The sequence below is a fragment of the Aricia agestis genome, chromosome 3 (genome assembly GCF_905147365.1).
Source record: "Aricia agestis chromosome 3, ilAriAges1.1, whole genome shotgun sequence".
In the NCBI taxonomy this organism is placed as follows: Eukaryota; Metazoa; Arthropoda; class Insecta; order Lepidoptera; family Lycaenidae; genus Aricia; species Aricia agestis.
In genome coordinates this window covers 12,547,419-12,563,253 of record NC_056408.1, presented here as the reverse complement: position 1 = coordinate 12,563,253, position 15,835 = coordinate 12,547,419, and the positions used below count along the sequence as shown (strand labels likewise).

At 38.0% G+C, this 15,835-nt stretch overlaps 1 protein-coding gene across 1 annotated transcript in view; it reads left to right on the top strand.

Moving 5' to 3' along the window:
* The window catches only part of LOC121725406 (liver carboxylesterase 1F), a 31,198-nt gene extending 19,993 nt beyond the window's left edge, over positions 1–11,205 (top strand). Inside the window, exons 2-11 of the mRNA XM_042112371.1 lie at positions 1,870–2,063; positions 2,203–2,267; positions 2,364–2,501; positions 2,598–2,879; positions 4,586–4,658; positions 5,141–5,290; positions 5,416–5,640; positions 6,586–6,723; positions 6,886–7,195; positions 10,781–11,205. Coding sequence (XP_041968305.1) covers positions 1,870–2,063; positions 2,203–2,267; positions 2,364–2,501; positions 2,598–2,879; positions 4,586–4,658; positions 5,141–5,290; positions 5,416–5,640; positions 6,586–6,723; positions 6,886–7,195; positions 10,781–11,138 — 1,933 coding nt within the window. The 3' untranslated portion in view covers positions 11,139–11,205. The remainder of the gene's footprint in view (positions 1–1,869; positions 2,064–2,202; positions 2,268–2,363; positions 2,502–2,597; positions 2,880–4,585; positions 4,659–5,140; positions 5,291–5,415; positions 5,641–6,585; positions 6,724–6,885; positions 7,196–10,780) is intronic.
* The last annotated feature ends 4,630 nt before the right edge of the window (positions 11,206–15,835 follow it).

Sequence of the window (15,835 nt, the reverse complement as noted above, 5' to 3'; positions counted from 1 at the left end):
GACAGACAGACAGACAGACAGACAGACAGACAGACAGACAGACAGACAGACAGACAGACAGACAGACAGACAGACAGACAGACAGACAGACAGACAGACAGACAGACAGACAGACAGACAGACAGACAGACAGACAGACAGACAGACAGACAGACAGACAGACAGACAGACAGACAGACAGACAAGGATTAAATAATTGTTCTTATCTAATAGTGCCTTTTTCCGAATTCGGCTAAACCTCAACTATTTCTACTTACTCCAATCTTCATTATTTTGAAGTCGGTGCCAGTTCCAAAAGTTTATTGTTCTGTGCTGCCGAAACACTTTATTAGGGTTGTTGAGGAAGTGATTATGAGGAAGAGGAGGAGGAAGAGGAATTTTCACGCGCAAATTTAGAGGATGCGGATGAGGAAGAGGATATTTTTTGAGGAAGAGGATGCGGATGAGGAAGCGGAAGAGGAAGCGGATGAGGAAGAGGATGATAGGAAATTATAAATACCAGCGGACCCAACCCAAAAGTCTTTGTCCTGTCTGTACATAACTAGGTACATAGGTACATTACACAAAAATTAATTAAAAGGGCATTTTCCAGTGGACCAAACTATGAATCTAAACCATTCTCAAAACATACACACTAAAGAATCATCAAAATCCGTCCCACAATTAAGGAGGAGTTCAGTAACTAGTCTAAGAAAATTAGTTTCAAAATCGACGATCAGCCCGAATAATTCGTCTAGTTTTGAAAGTTGGTACAGTTGTTCCTAAAGGTGTCCAGATGAATATACTAAAAGTCCCCGAGGGTGGGACAAGAGCCGGCGGTGGGGAAGGGGGGGAAAGGTCTCTTTTTCAAGGTTTTAGCTTGTGACTCGAAAATTATTTAAAATATCTCTTTAGTGACTTCTACCTTAATTATCTACATTACTATAAATTACCGATCATTACTTTAGGAAATACAGAGTATTAAAAGGGTACGCTCGCACTGTTTTTCCATACAAACGTATTCCCCAATTTACTCCCTGGACAATGCGTTTAGACAAATGATTTTTATACAATAAGTACTATGATCTGTTAAAGCTACAGTAGATTTTTTCTAAATTTACTAATAAATAAAAAATAATGCCCCGTACCCCGCCAATCGATCGACCATAAAATAAATTTGAAAGATGTTTACGATAAAATAAAAACGTAGTGGTATAGACTCATTCTTCCTGAAGATATTTAAAAAGCATAAATTTAGATAGGATCAACTTTGAAGGAGGAATCACGGGAATACGTTACCTCGATTAACTGTACCTAGAGACAGATACAGCAAATCGGCGTAACGTAGTCCCCTAATTCCACCGCTGCTCTTGTCCCACCCTCGGAGACTTTTAGTATATTCATCTGCAGGGCAATCGCGTTATTTTTAAACGTTTCAATTCAGGTTCACATTTGCTTTGGTTGTGGTTCAGACACCTTTAGGAACAACTGTACCAACTTTCAAAACTACACGAATTATTCGGTCTGAATTCCTTAATTTTCCCAAGCTAAACATACACAACAACGCACACAAAAAAAAAGATGAGTGAATGATACAATTCTCTGGCTCTGGCGTGTGCGTTGCCGTGATTGGATTCGCGACGCGCATGCGCAGTGAAATTCCTCATAAATTCCTCTTAAATTTTGAGGAAGCGATAGCGGAAGAGGATTTTTTAATTTTTATTTATGAGGATGCGGTAGCGGTTGAGGAACCCAAAATATTGCGGAACTTCCTCATTATGAGGAAGCGGAAGAGGAATCCTCAGTAACCCTACACTTTATAACACCGTGACCGTAGTATTTTTAAGGTCATTAATAGTTACTTGTTATGAAATAATAATATTCTTCCAGTTATGCTGAACCACCCATCGGGCCAAGGAGGTTCCAAAGGCCTCTGCGGCGATACTTGGCCGGTGAGATAAACGCTACACGATATTGTCCACCATGTCCACAAGTGGACCCAAGAGGATCGAATCGAGTCATTGGAAGCGAAGACTGTTTGTGCCTGAATATATTTGCCCCAAAAATGCCAGGCACCGAGGAAGGTATGAATAACTTTGATCCTAAATAACCAGTAGAGACTATAATACTTACTTACTACTTAATTCTTGTAAGTATTGTAATACACATGTGAAAAGTAAAATTTTGTTAAATTGCTGCTATATGTGCACTGTGCATTCGCAGGATGTCCGGTCGTGTTCTTCATTCATGGAGGCAACTACAAAACGGGCTCTGCCCAGCCATACGGGGTATGTTTTATCAGACTTTTGTTTCGCAGTACATTTAACTTATTATATACTTACGCATCTCATTCGTCAATAATGTTGGTTGCGGTTAATCCACAGGGTCAGCATTTTACACAAAAAGATACAATACTAGTAACAGCACAGTATCGACTTGGATCGCTGGGATTTCTAAGCACGGGAACTAAGGACGCATCGGGTAACACAGGACTATTCGATCTACATTCAGCAATGACATGGGTATATTCAGAACAGCCAACATAACAATTATTATTGTATTGGTAAGTATTTTTGGTGTATCGTGAAATCTAAAAGTTAATTGTCAAAATGTTGCAGATCAAGGATTACATAGAATTTTTCGGTGGCGACAGCTCTCGTATACTTGTGATGGGTCAAGGGTCTGGTGGTAGTGCGGCGTCCCTGATGGCGTTGTCAAACGAAGGCCGTGCAGCAACAGGAGTCGCAGCTCTATCAGGGACTCCGTTATCTCCGGGAGCAATACGATCAGATCCCAAACAACATGCAAAAGCTGTAGCTGAAGGCACAGGCTGTCCTACAGAACCATCAGAAAGAATGCTTTTGTGTCTGAGAAAATTACCAGCAGAGAAAATAATAATGGTAAATCTTAAAATATTTTTTTAATATTGTAATAATTTTAAAATTTTATATAAAGGCCTTGCTTTTTAGGGTTCCTTAGCCAAATGGCAAAAAACGGAACCCTTATAGATTCATCATATCTGTCTGTCTGAGTGTCCGTCCGTATGTCACAGCCAATTTTCTCCGAAACTATAAGAGCTATACTATTGAAACTTAGTAAGTAGATGTAGTCTATAAACCGCATTAAGATTTTGATACAAAAATGGAAAAATTATTAAAAATTTTAGGGGTCCCCATAGGTACAACTGAAACATTTTTTTTAATCTAACCTATGCGTGTGGGGTATCTATGGATAGGTCTTCAAAAATCATATTGAGGTTTCTTATATCATTTTTTTCTAACCTGAATAGTTTGCGAGAGAAACTCTTCTAAAGTGGTAAAATGTGTGCCCCCCCTCTAACTTCTAAAGCAGTAGTCTAAGCGATAAGTTGAGAATGGCGAAATATAGAGATAAGGGTCATAAAAATACGTGCGATAGCTCATTAGATTCGGGAAGACGTCTAGAAAAATGTATCGGAAGCGTGTATTAGCACACAAAAAATTGCAAAAGTTATCAGCAAATTAGGTTGCCAAAAAAAAAGGTATTACGTTTTTTGTTAAAAACTCAGAAACTATTAACATTTAAGAAGTTAAAAAAAAAGATTCTTAAAGAGGAGGAAATTTCCATAAGAAAACTCCCAACTGCCGGAATTCTATCTCTATTATTTATAATTCTAATTTAACGCTAAAAGTAAGCCTCCGCGCGGCATTTTTAAACCGAGCACGTCACACTGATTATTTTTTTAAAGGTATTAAATATTAATTTTAAAATTTCAAAAACTTATGGTGTATTCCGAACACTTCAAAGAATTTGCTCCCGTTGGAAATTTAACTTCAAGTTAATTTTTCAACAAATTAGACAAATGTTAACTAACGAAATTTTTTCGAACTTCCGTCCTCATTGTACTTTTAATAAAATCTTAAATAATTTTCGTAAATAATAGAGATAGAATTCCGGGAGTTGGGAGTTTTGTTATGGAAATTTCCTCCTCTTTAAGAATCTTTTTCTTCTTAAACGTTAATAGTTTCGGAGTTTTTAACAAAAAACGTAATACCTTTTTTTTTGGCAACCTAATTTGCTTATAACTTTTGCAATTTTTTGTGTGCTAATACACGCTTCCGATACATTTTTCTAGACGTCATCCCGAATCTAATGAGCTATCGCACGTATTTTTATGACCCTTATCTCTATATTTCGCCATTCTCAACTTATCGCCTAGACTATAGGGGCATGATAAGTCTAAAAAAAATATAATTTGATGTATATTACTTTAAAAAATACCAACGGAAATTGGTTTGAACGAGATTTAACAAGTAGTTTTTTTATACCTACGTCTTAAATGGAAAACCTTAAATTAACTTTCATTATATCAACATTCAAATGAGATATAAAAATAAATCAACAACCTTTTAATTTCATAAAAATAAACCTTATTGCTGCTGCGGAACCCTTCATGGGCGAGTCCAACTCGCACTTGGCCAGTTTTTGTAACTATTTTTGTATTTTCACAACAATACTGTTAGACGTCTTTTATTTCTATTAGGAGTAGTGGCTTTATTGTAAGTGAATTAAAATAGTTGAGTACATAAATAACCTTGAAATTTATATATTTTAACTTATTTAACAGGTAGACAAGGAAATCAGTTCTGATTCTATGATTGAAACGCAAGCCTTCCTTAACGAAATATCAGGACGATCAGGTAAGATACAGCAGGAGATATATAAAGGTTCTCTCCTAAAGGAATAATTTTAACAAAAACAAAATCCGACTTCAAACAGTATTTCCTCATAATAGGGCCACATGTGAAGTGTCCTCTTTCTAACAAAAAAAGAATCATCAAAATTGAATAAAAAAGGCGAAGTTATCCGCCAACTATCTTCATCCTTTTTTGAAGTCGGTTATTTCAAGAAGAAGAGTAAGGGAATCAGCTTAAGTGTGATTTTAAAGTTCAAAAATCTACTTCTACGCTAGGTTGCAGAATCGATAATAATGGAAATGTAGTGCTTAATCAAAAAGTTAAAACATTTACTTAATGAAATACAATTATTTGTAATTTGCAATTAAATACTTATGTGATATTACAGTTTCTCAACTCAAGCCTACGTTGGCTCTTAATTTACCTCAAACTTGAACGCACTCGAAGAAGAGCAAATTTTAATACCCAAATTTGTACAATTCCAGGTACTGGGGCTAGAATTGAAGGAGCATACGACAATCGCGGCCTTCCTCCTATGGTGGCAGAAGCACCTTCGGAATCTCTTCAGCTGAAGCAACAACGAAGCCCGATGCTCACAGGTGTCACCTCGGCAGAGACTTCTAATGCTGTGTTTGGTAATTGCATCACGTTATCTTTCTACTAAGTACTTAAATTTTTATTCAAACTATGGTTCTACTTACTAAGCACTACTTACGAATATCATAATATAATAATATTATAAAATACACATTGCTTGCAGGTAAATACGCCAAGTTCCTGACAGAGCAATTGACGGCCGTAAAAGATTTTATAAAGAAAGATTTGATCGGCGGCTTGAAGGGGGTCGTTAAAGGTGTGGAGGGTCTCAATCCCCTCAAGATAGCCGGCATTCAACAAGTGATTCCTCTACCAGATTATTATCAAGCTTTGTTTGATAGTACTTTCAATGCCATTGACGGCCTCTCGCAAATTGTTGATGCCACAGGTAAACATTTTTGAACATTATGCTATCTACATATTATTTTCAAAAGGGCTTATCATTTTTCACTAAGCACTTTATAAACTTGCTATTCCATACAGTGTAAACCTTTTTTAGAAATGGGGAAATAAATTATTTTTTTATATTTTATTTTCCCCATTTATTTAATAAATATTAGGTACTTACTTACATATGAAATTGACGTTTTGTATGGGAGTAATATAAAGTCGATTTTTTTTGTAACTTGTATAATATTATATTTAATCAAAGTATGTACCATTGTTATCGATGCATTTTTGACATGTTTAGGGGTGGTTCGTTGATCCCTTTACTAAAAAACGGAGGGACGAGAGTCAATAAATTTTTAAATGCGTTTGGGACTGCCACATCAAAGTTGAATTTTTTTCCTTGTAGGAAGTTATCCAAATTCCGAAAAAATGGTAATCTGTTGGAGCAAGGTCCGGGGAGTATGGTGGATGTCGCAGACATTACAATTGCAGCTCCTCCAGTTTTGCGGCCGTCTGTAGTGCAGTGTGTGGTCTAGCGGTCTATCTTGTCCTGAAGCAGCAGTGGCCTAGAGCGATTGGCCAGCCTTGGTTGTTTAGCAGCTAGGTCTTCCATCATGGCTTGCAGTTGCTGACAATAGATATCTGCCATAACCGTTTGGGCAGATTTAAGAAAGCTGTAGTGAACGACACCGGCACTAGTCCACCAAGCACTCACGAGTAACTTTTTCTGAATCAATTTTCGCTTAGGGCAGGATTTTGCTGATTCTCCAGGGTACAGCGATTGCGACGAACGCTTCCGATTATCGTAAAAGATCAATTTTTCATCACAAGTAATGATCCGATTTAAAATCTCTTCATTATTGTATCGGTTGAGCAATGTATCGCAGCAGTCAACAAAACGCCAATTTCATATGTAAGGACCTAATATTGCTTCAATTTGCAGGTGATGCGCTGTTCAACTTCCCAGCCTACCAGAGCGTTAGAGCGTGGAGTAACAAAGCCCCTGCTCTTATGTATAGCTTTGAGCACCTGGGGAACCTCAGCAAGGGGTCACATTTCCTACCTGGCCTCGCCCTTACACGTTAGTTTTTTTTTGCATTTTCTGCTTCAACAAGACATCTAAAGAGTTATTTTGAATTTAGCCATAAACTGTCATAATTATTTATTTATTATTTATGTACAGATTACGTCTCGTATAATATCCTGAACATGTCCTACTGAAAACTTTACAATTGCATTTTAGAGGGCCAAGACGATCCAACAAATGGCGTAGAAGAGCAGCCAAAGAAAAAGGGACCAGCCCATGGGGATGAACTGGCATATCTTTTCGAGCCTTTGGATGATGAGGGCAAGCCCGTTGGCGGTGCCGTGTCTCCGAGTGATGCGCAGACTCGAGAAACTTTTGTTGGACTTTTTGCTAAGTTCGCCCATAACATACGACAGAACATGAACTCAACTGCGTCAAAAAATATATTTGGATTTCCATCGTTCTCGTCTGAAACCGAACAATATTTAAAGATTGGTGAAAAAATCACAGTAGATAAGGACTTCCGGTAGGTTTTTGTTATGCCCTTTGGCCTTTGTATTATTATGTTCTTTTCTTTACAAAATCTAAAAGGCACATATTAATCACTATTACTTTACACATACAGTGTATTAGTGTAAACACCGTTATCCTTGAAAGTTGAAACCATCAAATGAGCCCGTCGAAATGAACAACTTTTCTTATAAGAACAATGCTGAGAGCTCAAAAAAAAACTCATAGAAATTTTGTAACCCAAGATTAGTTTTGCAGGGAGGAATATAAAATGTCTTAGTTATTTTATTTCTAGGATATTTGTATGGTACGTTTAAGGTTATACGATCATGCAGACTGTTACATATTATGACCTTACTGTGGATAATTTTATACAGAAAGCACAAGTCAAATAATATTCTTCTATTACGTAAGGTGACCATATCGAATTTATTCAAACGTTGCTCGTATGGTTGCTTATGTGAAAATCCGCTACTGCCGTAAGCTAGGTATCTAGTAAAAGCCTGCTGTATGTTTTCGATCCTTTGAGAATGCATACTATTACTTGTACTATTATCTATTCTGTGAATTGTGATAGTAGGTACGTGATATGGACTCCAGACTATGCTACCATACTCAAGGTGGCTACGGACGAGAGCGTTATATAACATGGTTATAGTTTTGGGTTGCTTAAAATTTTTAGAGTTTCTCGAGCATACGAGCAGATTTTGATATTATGCTAATTAAACACTAAAATATAACTACATAATATAATTATTTTAAATATATTATGTAGTTATATTTATATACTTACAGTCGTTTTGGGTAACTTTGAATTGCGATTTAACTGTGAACAATACAATAATGCATTGTTTTGTATTGTTCAAAGTTAAATCGCAATTCAAAGTTACCCAAAATGAGCGTACTTAATAAAATATAATATTGTTGTATGAAGTAAATAAATCAAAAAAATTTTTCAAATTATGATATTAAGGTCAGGTGGGGTAAGAGGGACGCGGCGGGAAGAGAGACTGTAACGAATAACAAGAAAACTATAACGCCGAGCTCCATGGTGACTACGTCAACAAAACAGTATTAGGCGTAGTTCATATATTCTTGGATAGATGAAGCTACAACACGGCAACTAAGCGAGTAAAAGAGAGAGAGAAAAAAAACTGTTCTCAAGCTAAAAAAGCCAAGTCTTACTAGTGTTCCTTGTTTGTGTTATTAAAATATTAAAAACATCAGTTTTGCGGTTGATAGCTAAGGAAAGTGTAATTATTACGTTTAATCTTTATTTTCTACGTATTGCATTGTTTGTAGTGTGCGTTTTTAGTGCTTTATCGATGTCAATAAAAACACTAACTTCAAAATGGCAAGCTGGGAAAGAGGAACGGTTATACCAGGTTAAGAGAAACATTATTATTATATTCCTCTTTCCTCGTTTCAAGGGGTAACAAACATTTTTTAAATCCGCTAAAGTACCGGCTGACTTTTAAGTACTGGCCAAGATTTGTAAGATGAACCTACCTATGTGTATGAACAACCTTTTCTATGGGACCAACTTTCCATGCAGAAGTATCGATCAGCTGTGACCAAAATGTATGAAATAGTAGATTTTTTCTTTCGAGTACGAAAGTTGGTCCCATACAAAAGGTTAAGGTTTATCCAACAGGTTTATACAAACTAATATTAAGTAGAAATGCGAAAGTCTGTCTTTTAGTCTGTTTGTCTGTTGCGTTTTCACGCCTAAACCACTGAACCAATGTTAATAAATTTGGAAGATAGCTTGATACCCGGGGCTAGGGACATAGGCTCCATTTTAACCGATCTAACCGGGACACTTCATGTTTAGAAAAATTGTGCCAAGCGCGATATAACCAAAACGCGGACGAAGTCGCGGGCGAAAAGTTGGTTTTTAAAACATTCATTTAATACCAGAAAAAGCTTAGCACCTCTGACCTTACCTATATGTTCCTGTTACCCCAAATTTCGTTTTTGTATGCTGTCAGCCTAAATAAGGCTTTATTTTAAACTAGGGAAGGTTTCATTCCCTTAACTCAAACAAAATTAATTAATACATGTTTTATAAATACTTAAAAACATGAGTTATTACTTAAAAATATCGAGTGTTTCTCTTACCCCAAATTTCGGGAAAGAGGAACTTTTTTATGACCTAGCTTTGTTGCTAAATTGTGCCGTAATTATACGTACAATCTAGTTCTGTGTCAAAAAAATGTAAGTATATTTCAAAAGCTAAGATTTGTTTCTATTAATATCGAAATAAATGTATAATTTTGATAGCTGATGGCCAAAATGTTCAAAAACCAGTAAAGTATGTTTCTCTTACCCCACCTGACCTTATATTATAATTATTATATACTTACTAAAAATATATAAAATAAGTATGAATAAATATAATTGAGATTCGAGGTAAGTAATGCTCTTTCAAGCGTCTTTTAAAAACAGCGATAGTGGGACTGTCGCGAATGGTGTGAACTGTGACTGTGAGGGAGCGCCGAGCGAGTTTTTTTTATGATATAAGGGGGCAAACAAGCAAACGGGTCACATGATGGAAAGCAACTTCCGTCGCCCATGGACACTCGCAGCATTAGAAGAGCTGCAGGTGCGTTGCCGGCCTTTTAATAGGGAATAGGGTAATAGGGGAGAGTAGGGAAGGGAAGGGAAGGGAATAGGGGAGGATATGGAAGGGAATAGGGTTGGGGATTGGGCCTCCGATAAACTCACTCACTCGGCGAAACACAGCGCAAGCGCTGTTTCACGCCGGTTTTCGGTGAGGACGTGGTATTTCTCCGGTCGAGCCGGCCCATTTGTGCCGAAGCATGGCTCTCCCACGTACAAAGTGCGAGTTCCACAATCTGACAGCATGAACAGAAAATGAGTAGGAGTAAAAGTTGGAACAATGTGAGGGGAGGGAAAGATTTGACCGGACGTTGGACCTACATGGAAGATCAGGAGAACGGGAAGAATTGAATCTGTAAAGGAGATATAGAGGAGCGAGAGGATTGTACAGTAAAGTGTTGTAAAGTAAGCAAAGGATGTGGGAGTTACGGCGGAGACGAGACGGATTGGTAGCCACTCGAGTTTAGAACGGTAGGCCGCGTCATGATCAAACTTTCTCAAAACAAACATAAAACGTATACAAAGATTCTGTAAACGCTCGAGTCTAGTTAACTGTTCCTCAGTGGCGTCAAGTAAGTTGTTCATTTTGACGGGCTCATTTGATGATTTCAACTTTCAAGGATAACGGTGTTTATACTAACACTGTATACGTGTGGTCCAGTTGCCCCATAAGTAACGGGTTTGCCATATACACGACTTTGCGCGTAGATTTTGCCCGAAATTACCGTTTGTTGTCGCAGAGCTCGCGTCACACCGCTGACCGCATAACTCATAAGTTTTCCGTGTGACTTCTGAGTAAATTTGCGCATTCTGGTCAAGGCCTACAAGCAAGGCTCTCGGGTCGGACCCCACGTAATGTTTCTGACGCAACAAATCAGTAATAAAATTAAATGGGTTTTTTGCACACCCCAGTTTGATGCCTTGTTATTAAATAACCGTTTATAAATAAAAAATCATAACCATTTCAGTTTTTTTTCAGGTTTTGTCAAATGGGATTATGGGGAGATATGGCTGATAGAGTAACAGGAGCTTTCTGCAAAAACTTCCTTGGAGAGCTTATTAACTTGCCAAAACTTATTCCAAACCTTCCCAATGCCGTTCCATCTGTACCTGGACTGCCTAATCTAGGCGAAAGCACTGACTTGCAAAAGTTAGGTCAGCTGGGTCAGCTGGGCCAAGTGACTGGACAAGGAAATGCGCAGCAGCTCGGACAAGGCTTAGGCCAAGCACTAAATCCAGGAGCTGGTCTCACTCAAGTTCTGTCACCTAAGCCCACAAAACCATCTCCAAATAATATGTGGAATAGGCCTTTTAGTAATCCGTTTGGATTAAAATAATTGTTTTTCAGATACATAGTTTTTACAAACGCAAAATAAACTTATAATAGTTAATTTAGCAATTTTATTATTTTTTTCGCATTTCTAGGTGAATAATCAACATGTCCATTTTTTAAAAAAAAAACAGGACCCTATTACTAACGGCGGTTAATGACATGATGAATGAAATGACAACAGCAGACATCGAAGTCTTACGGCCGTTCCCAATATTTGATCTATCTCTGGTTTTGCCCTACTAGAGATAGGAATAGCTCACAATTGACATAAAATATATGTCTCTAATGTCTAACGGCCGTAAGACTTCGATGTCTGCTGTTGTCATTTCATTCATCATGTCATTCATGAAGTTTCGGGGGCGATAAATCGATCTAGCTAGGAATCATTTTTAGAAAATGTCATTTTATTCGTATTTTATCGAATACCGAGCAAAGCCCGGTCAAATAGCTAGTGCTAGTAATAGTAGCTAGTGCGGCCTTGGAAGTCGAAGAAGAAGAAGAAGGGTTCAATTTTTTGTTAAAAAATAATAATAATTAATTAGCAAACTCTTGTCGCAAAACCGGCTATCTTATCACGTAATTATTTTTTAACAAAAAATTAAAACCGACTTCCAAGGTAAAAACAAAAGTAATATTCTTAAAAAGAGAGTTGAGTTAGAGTTAAACAATAATAACATCCTTATAATATGAACTAAAAAGTATTAAATATTTTTTCTTATCTAATAGTGCCTTTTTCCGAATTCGGCTAAACCTCAACTAAGTATTTCTGTACTCAATCTTCATAATTTTGAAGTCGGTGCCAGTTCCAAAAGTTTCAAATATTTTGTCAGAGAACTGAAGATTCAGCTATCTGGTACCGACTTCAAAATGATGAAGATTGAGTACAGAAATAGTTGAGGTTTAGCCAAATTCGGAAAAAGGCACTATTAGATAAGAATTAAGATTATTATTTTTTAACAAAAATTAAAACCGACTTCCAAGGTAAAAACAAAAGTAATATTCTTAAAAATAATCTAAAAAGAATCAAATAATTCTTATTCCTTATTATTAGTGCCGTCTTCAGACTTCGCCTAAACCTCAACTATTTCTGTACTCAATCTTCGTACTTTTGCGAACTCTCTACTTTCTTTCCTCTTCCGTTAGTGATGGCCTCACTGATGGCCAGGGATGGATGGATAGGAGGAATCCTTAAAAGAAATGACCATGATCTAAATCTGTAGAGATGTTTTTATTAAACTATTATCGCGCATAGCTTTTATCGCGGGCTTTGAGCGCGGACTATTTTTAGTTCTAATTTCGTCACCCAATAGACTATTGCCTTGTATAAATAACAACACAAAATAAGCGATAAAATTTATTTCATCCTATTAAGCATTTTTACATTGCCATTTTCACTCCGGCCGCGTAAAATATGCGTATGGGAAATTGTGCTTGGTGCTAGGGTTCGAGGATTTGGAGAGAAAGACCTGCTGACTCTCTTATGCCCGAATACTGGAACGTCTTTCAAATATTTAAATGCTGCTTAAATTTTTGAGTACCACTTATACGAAAAATTCATATTCTCCAACGCAAATTTTAAGTAGCAGTTAGTTTTAAGTGGACCTCCAAATAAGTTGTACTCGGTTTGCACATGAGCACCACTTAACCAAAAAATTCGTATACTCGATGGTTACTCAACTTTTTTTAGCTGTCAAATGATCTGTCAAACTGATTTAAGCGTCGCTTACGTTTAAGAGTGGTCAAGAGGTCTCCTAAATCTATAATTACGGTGAAAAGTGTGTGTATAAACTTAAAATAATGTCTTTATCGTCGCTATCTAGTCTTTCCGACCATGAAGGGCCGATCATGAAGGGCCGACCGTGAGTCGCCGCCGAAATAATAAAATGCTCAATGCATTTGAAAAATACAACGATGCAGAGTTTCGTGCGCGCTTTCGTCTTTCGAAAGAAACCGTGCTATACTTGGAGTCCGTGTTTGGGAACTTGATAAAACCGCCTACTAGGAGAAGTAGAGCTATCCAGCCCATGGATCAAATTTTAATAACTTTGCGGTTTTACGCAACCGGCAGCTATCAACGGGTAATTGGCGACATTTTCAACATCGAGCAGCCCACAGTCCATCGTATTGTGCACCGGGTTACTGCAAAAATAGCCAGTATGAAGTCGCAATACATTAATATGCCAACGCGACAAGAATGTCTGGATGTTGCTCATGACTTTTATGGCATAGCAAACTTCCCAAGAGTTGATGTCTAGAAAAGTGTGTTTAAATTAATAAACAGCGACGAACTTCATGAAAATAGTAGGTACATATTATGTTGATAATAATGTTACTTTTACTCACTTTTTAACTAATTCTAAGAGCATATCTTTTTCCGAGCTTCTATAATTACAGCCGCGTTTCTTTTTTGTCTCCATAATAATATATTAAAATTATAATAATGTAGAAATTTCTTTTTGTTCAACAAAATGTTTTCAAATTAATGTTAAAATCCAAGTTAGATCGCGCCTTCTCAGATGTCAGTTGTCACTTCACAGTTGTCAGTTGTCACTCAAAACACCGTTCCATTCTACGTATGGTTGTTGTAAACATTAAAGCCGAGTTCGGATATTCTATTGTAATTAACCGGGAAATAATATTTAAAATTGTCATGTCTTAAATTATTTTAAAAATGTTTTATAACAACAAATAGTAAACGGCATTAAAAGATTTTTAGTAAACTTTTATTTTGTACAATCAAGTTAGATCTGGCATAAAATGAAACACATGAAATGTTGCCATGATGTAAATATTTGACGGCTACTCACAGGGCCACTTAAGTGAGTATCATAAGAAATCGTCTGAGTGGCGTTTGTGTATAACACTTAAATATGGGAGACGCTTACATTTAAATGCCCTTTAGCTGATTGATACATTTGAGTGCCGTACCAGTATTCGGCCGATAAAGACTTTATTCACTAAGTCCAGGTCACACAAGCACACACTAGGTCACAACACTTAGCACTAAGTCCAAAACACTAAGCACTATCACTGTCCTAGGTCGTAGCCAAGTCGCAGGTTTCACTGGTTCACTCACTATTGATCACTTCTGTTCACTCCGAAGTCACCTTGATGATAGCTCGAAACGAACTGAATGCCGGGCCGTCTTTCTGCGGCTTTTTATATGGCGAGACGAATTCCAGAAAGTTCCCGATTCATGTAAACAAGTAAACAACCGTGGGAACTTTCCAGGAGGCTCGAGCATGTACCACAATAAACAACTAAACACGTAAACACATAAACAAAATAAACCGGTAAACATGTAAACAAGACACTTCTAGAAAGTTCGAGCACAGTCTATTCGAGTATGTATGCGCACCTAACGCCATCTAGTATTGAGTAGGGGATTTATGTTGCCTGTGTTCCCTCGGTAAGTTTTGCTGGTTTGTCGCTAGATAGCACTACGTGTCCGTATACCATGTACCGTAACACTACTCCCCTCTTAGAGATGCTCGTCCCGAGCATCATTGTTACTGCCATGGTAACGCGCCAGACGGCCTATGTGTACCACTTTGAAGGTCCCTCTTGGTTGCTTTTGAATCCTGTAAGTCACATCATTCAATCGGGTAACCACTTTGTATGGGCCGTCCCACTTGGTCTGCAACTTTGGAGATTTCCCTTTTCGGCGAGTCGGGTTATGCAGCCACACCAGTGTCCCTTCTTCGAAGCCGCTTGTATTCGATTTCCGGTCATATCTGGTCTTCATGTTCTCACTTGACAGTAACCCATTTTCCCGAACCATGGCGTGTATATAGCGCATTTTTTCCCTTAAATCGCAGACATAATCTGGTACGGTCTTTGGTTCTTCCGGTGATCCCCCTGTCAAAAGGTCTACTGGTACTCGAAGTTCTCTACCGTAATTGACATACGCCGGGGTAGCTTTTATGCTCTCATGCTCGGCGGTACGGTACGACAGAAGGAAGAGTGGTATGTACTTGTCCCAATCCTTTTGCTTGTCATCTACCAATTTCGCCAAATGGCTCTCGAGGGTCTGGTTAAATCTCTCAACCATTCCATCAGACTGTAGATGGTACGCGGTGGTTCTCGTTTTATGCATTCCCAAAATTCTCCACACTTCCTGAAAGACCTGCGATTCGAAATTCCTGCCCTGATCAGAATGGATTTCCAGAGGCACACCAAACCGAGATATCACTTCCTCGACTAACTTAGAAGCGACTGTTGTAGCTTCTTCCCACGGCTCCTGGTCTGTGGTCCCTTCACTGCAGCGCAAGTAGTGCATTTGCGGCACCAATCCTGTACATCGTCTCGACAATGCAACCAGTAGAATCATTCTCGCACTTTTGTTAACGTCCTCTTGACACCTAGATGACCTCCTGATACGCCATCGTGTATTTCACGAAGAACATCTGGTACCCTCGTTCTTGGGACAACTATCTGAAAATGGAACTCTCTGCCGTTAGTCTTCTCCCATTTCTGGTAAAGTGTTCCGTTTTGAAGTATCAGACTGTCCCATTGCACCCAGTACGCCTTAGTGACAGCGCCAGTGGGTGCAACCTCACTCCAGACTGGTTTTACACCACCCCGTTTCTTCCATGTGTGCCGAAGGTCGTCATCTCTTTCTTGAGCTTCCCTCATAGCATCACTCTCCCATAGACCCAAAGGACTTGCTTTCGTTAACTTTAATGTCACTTCATTAGATTC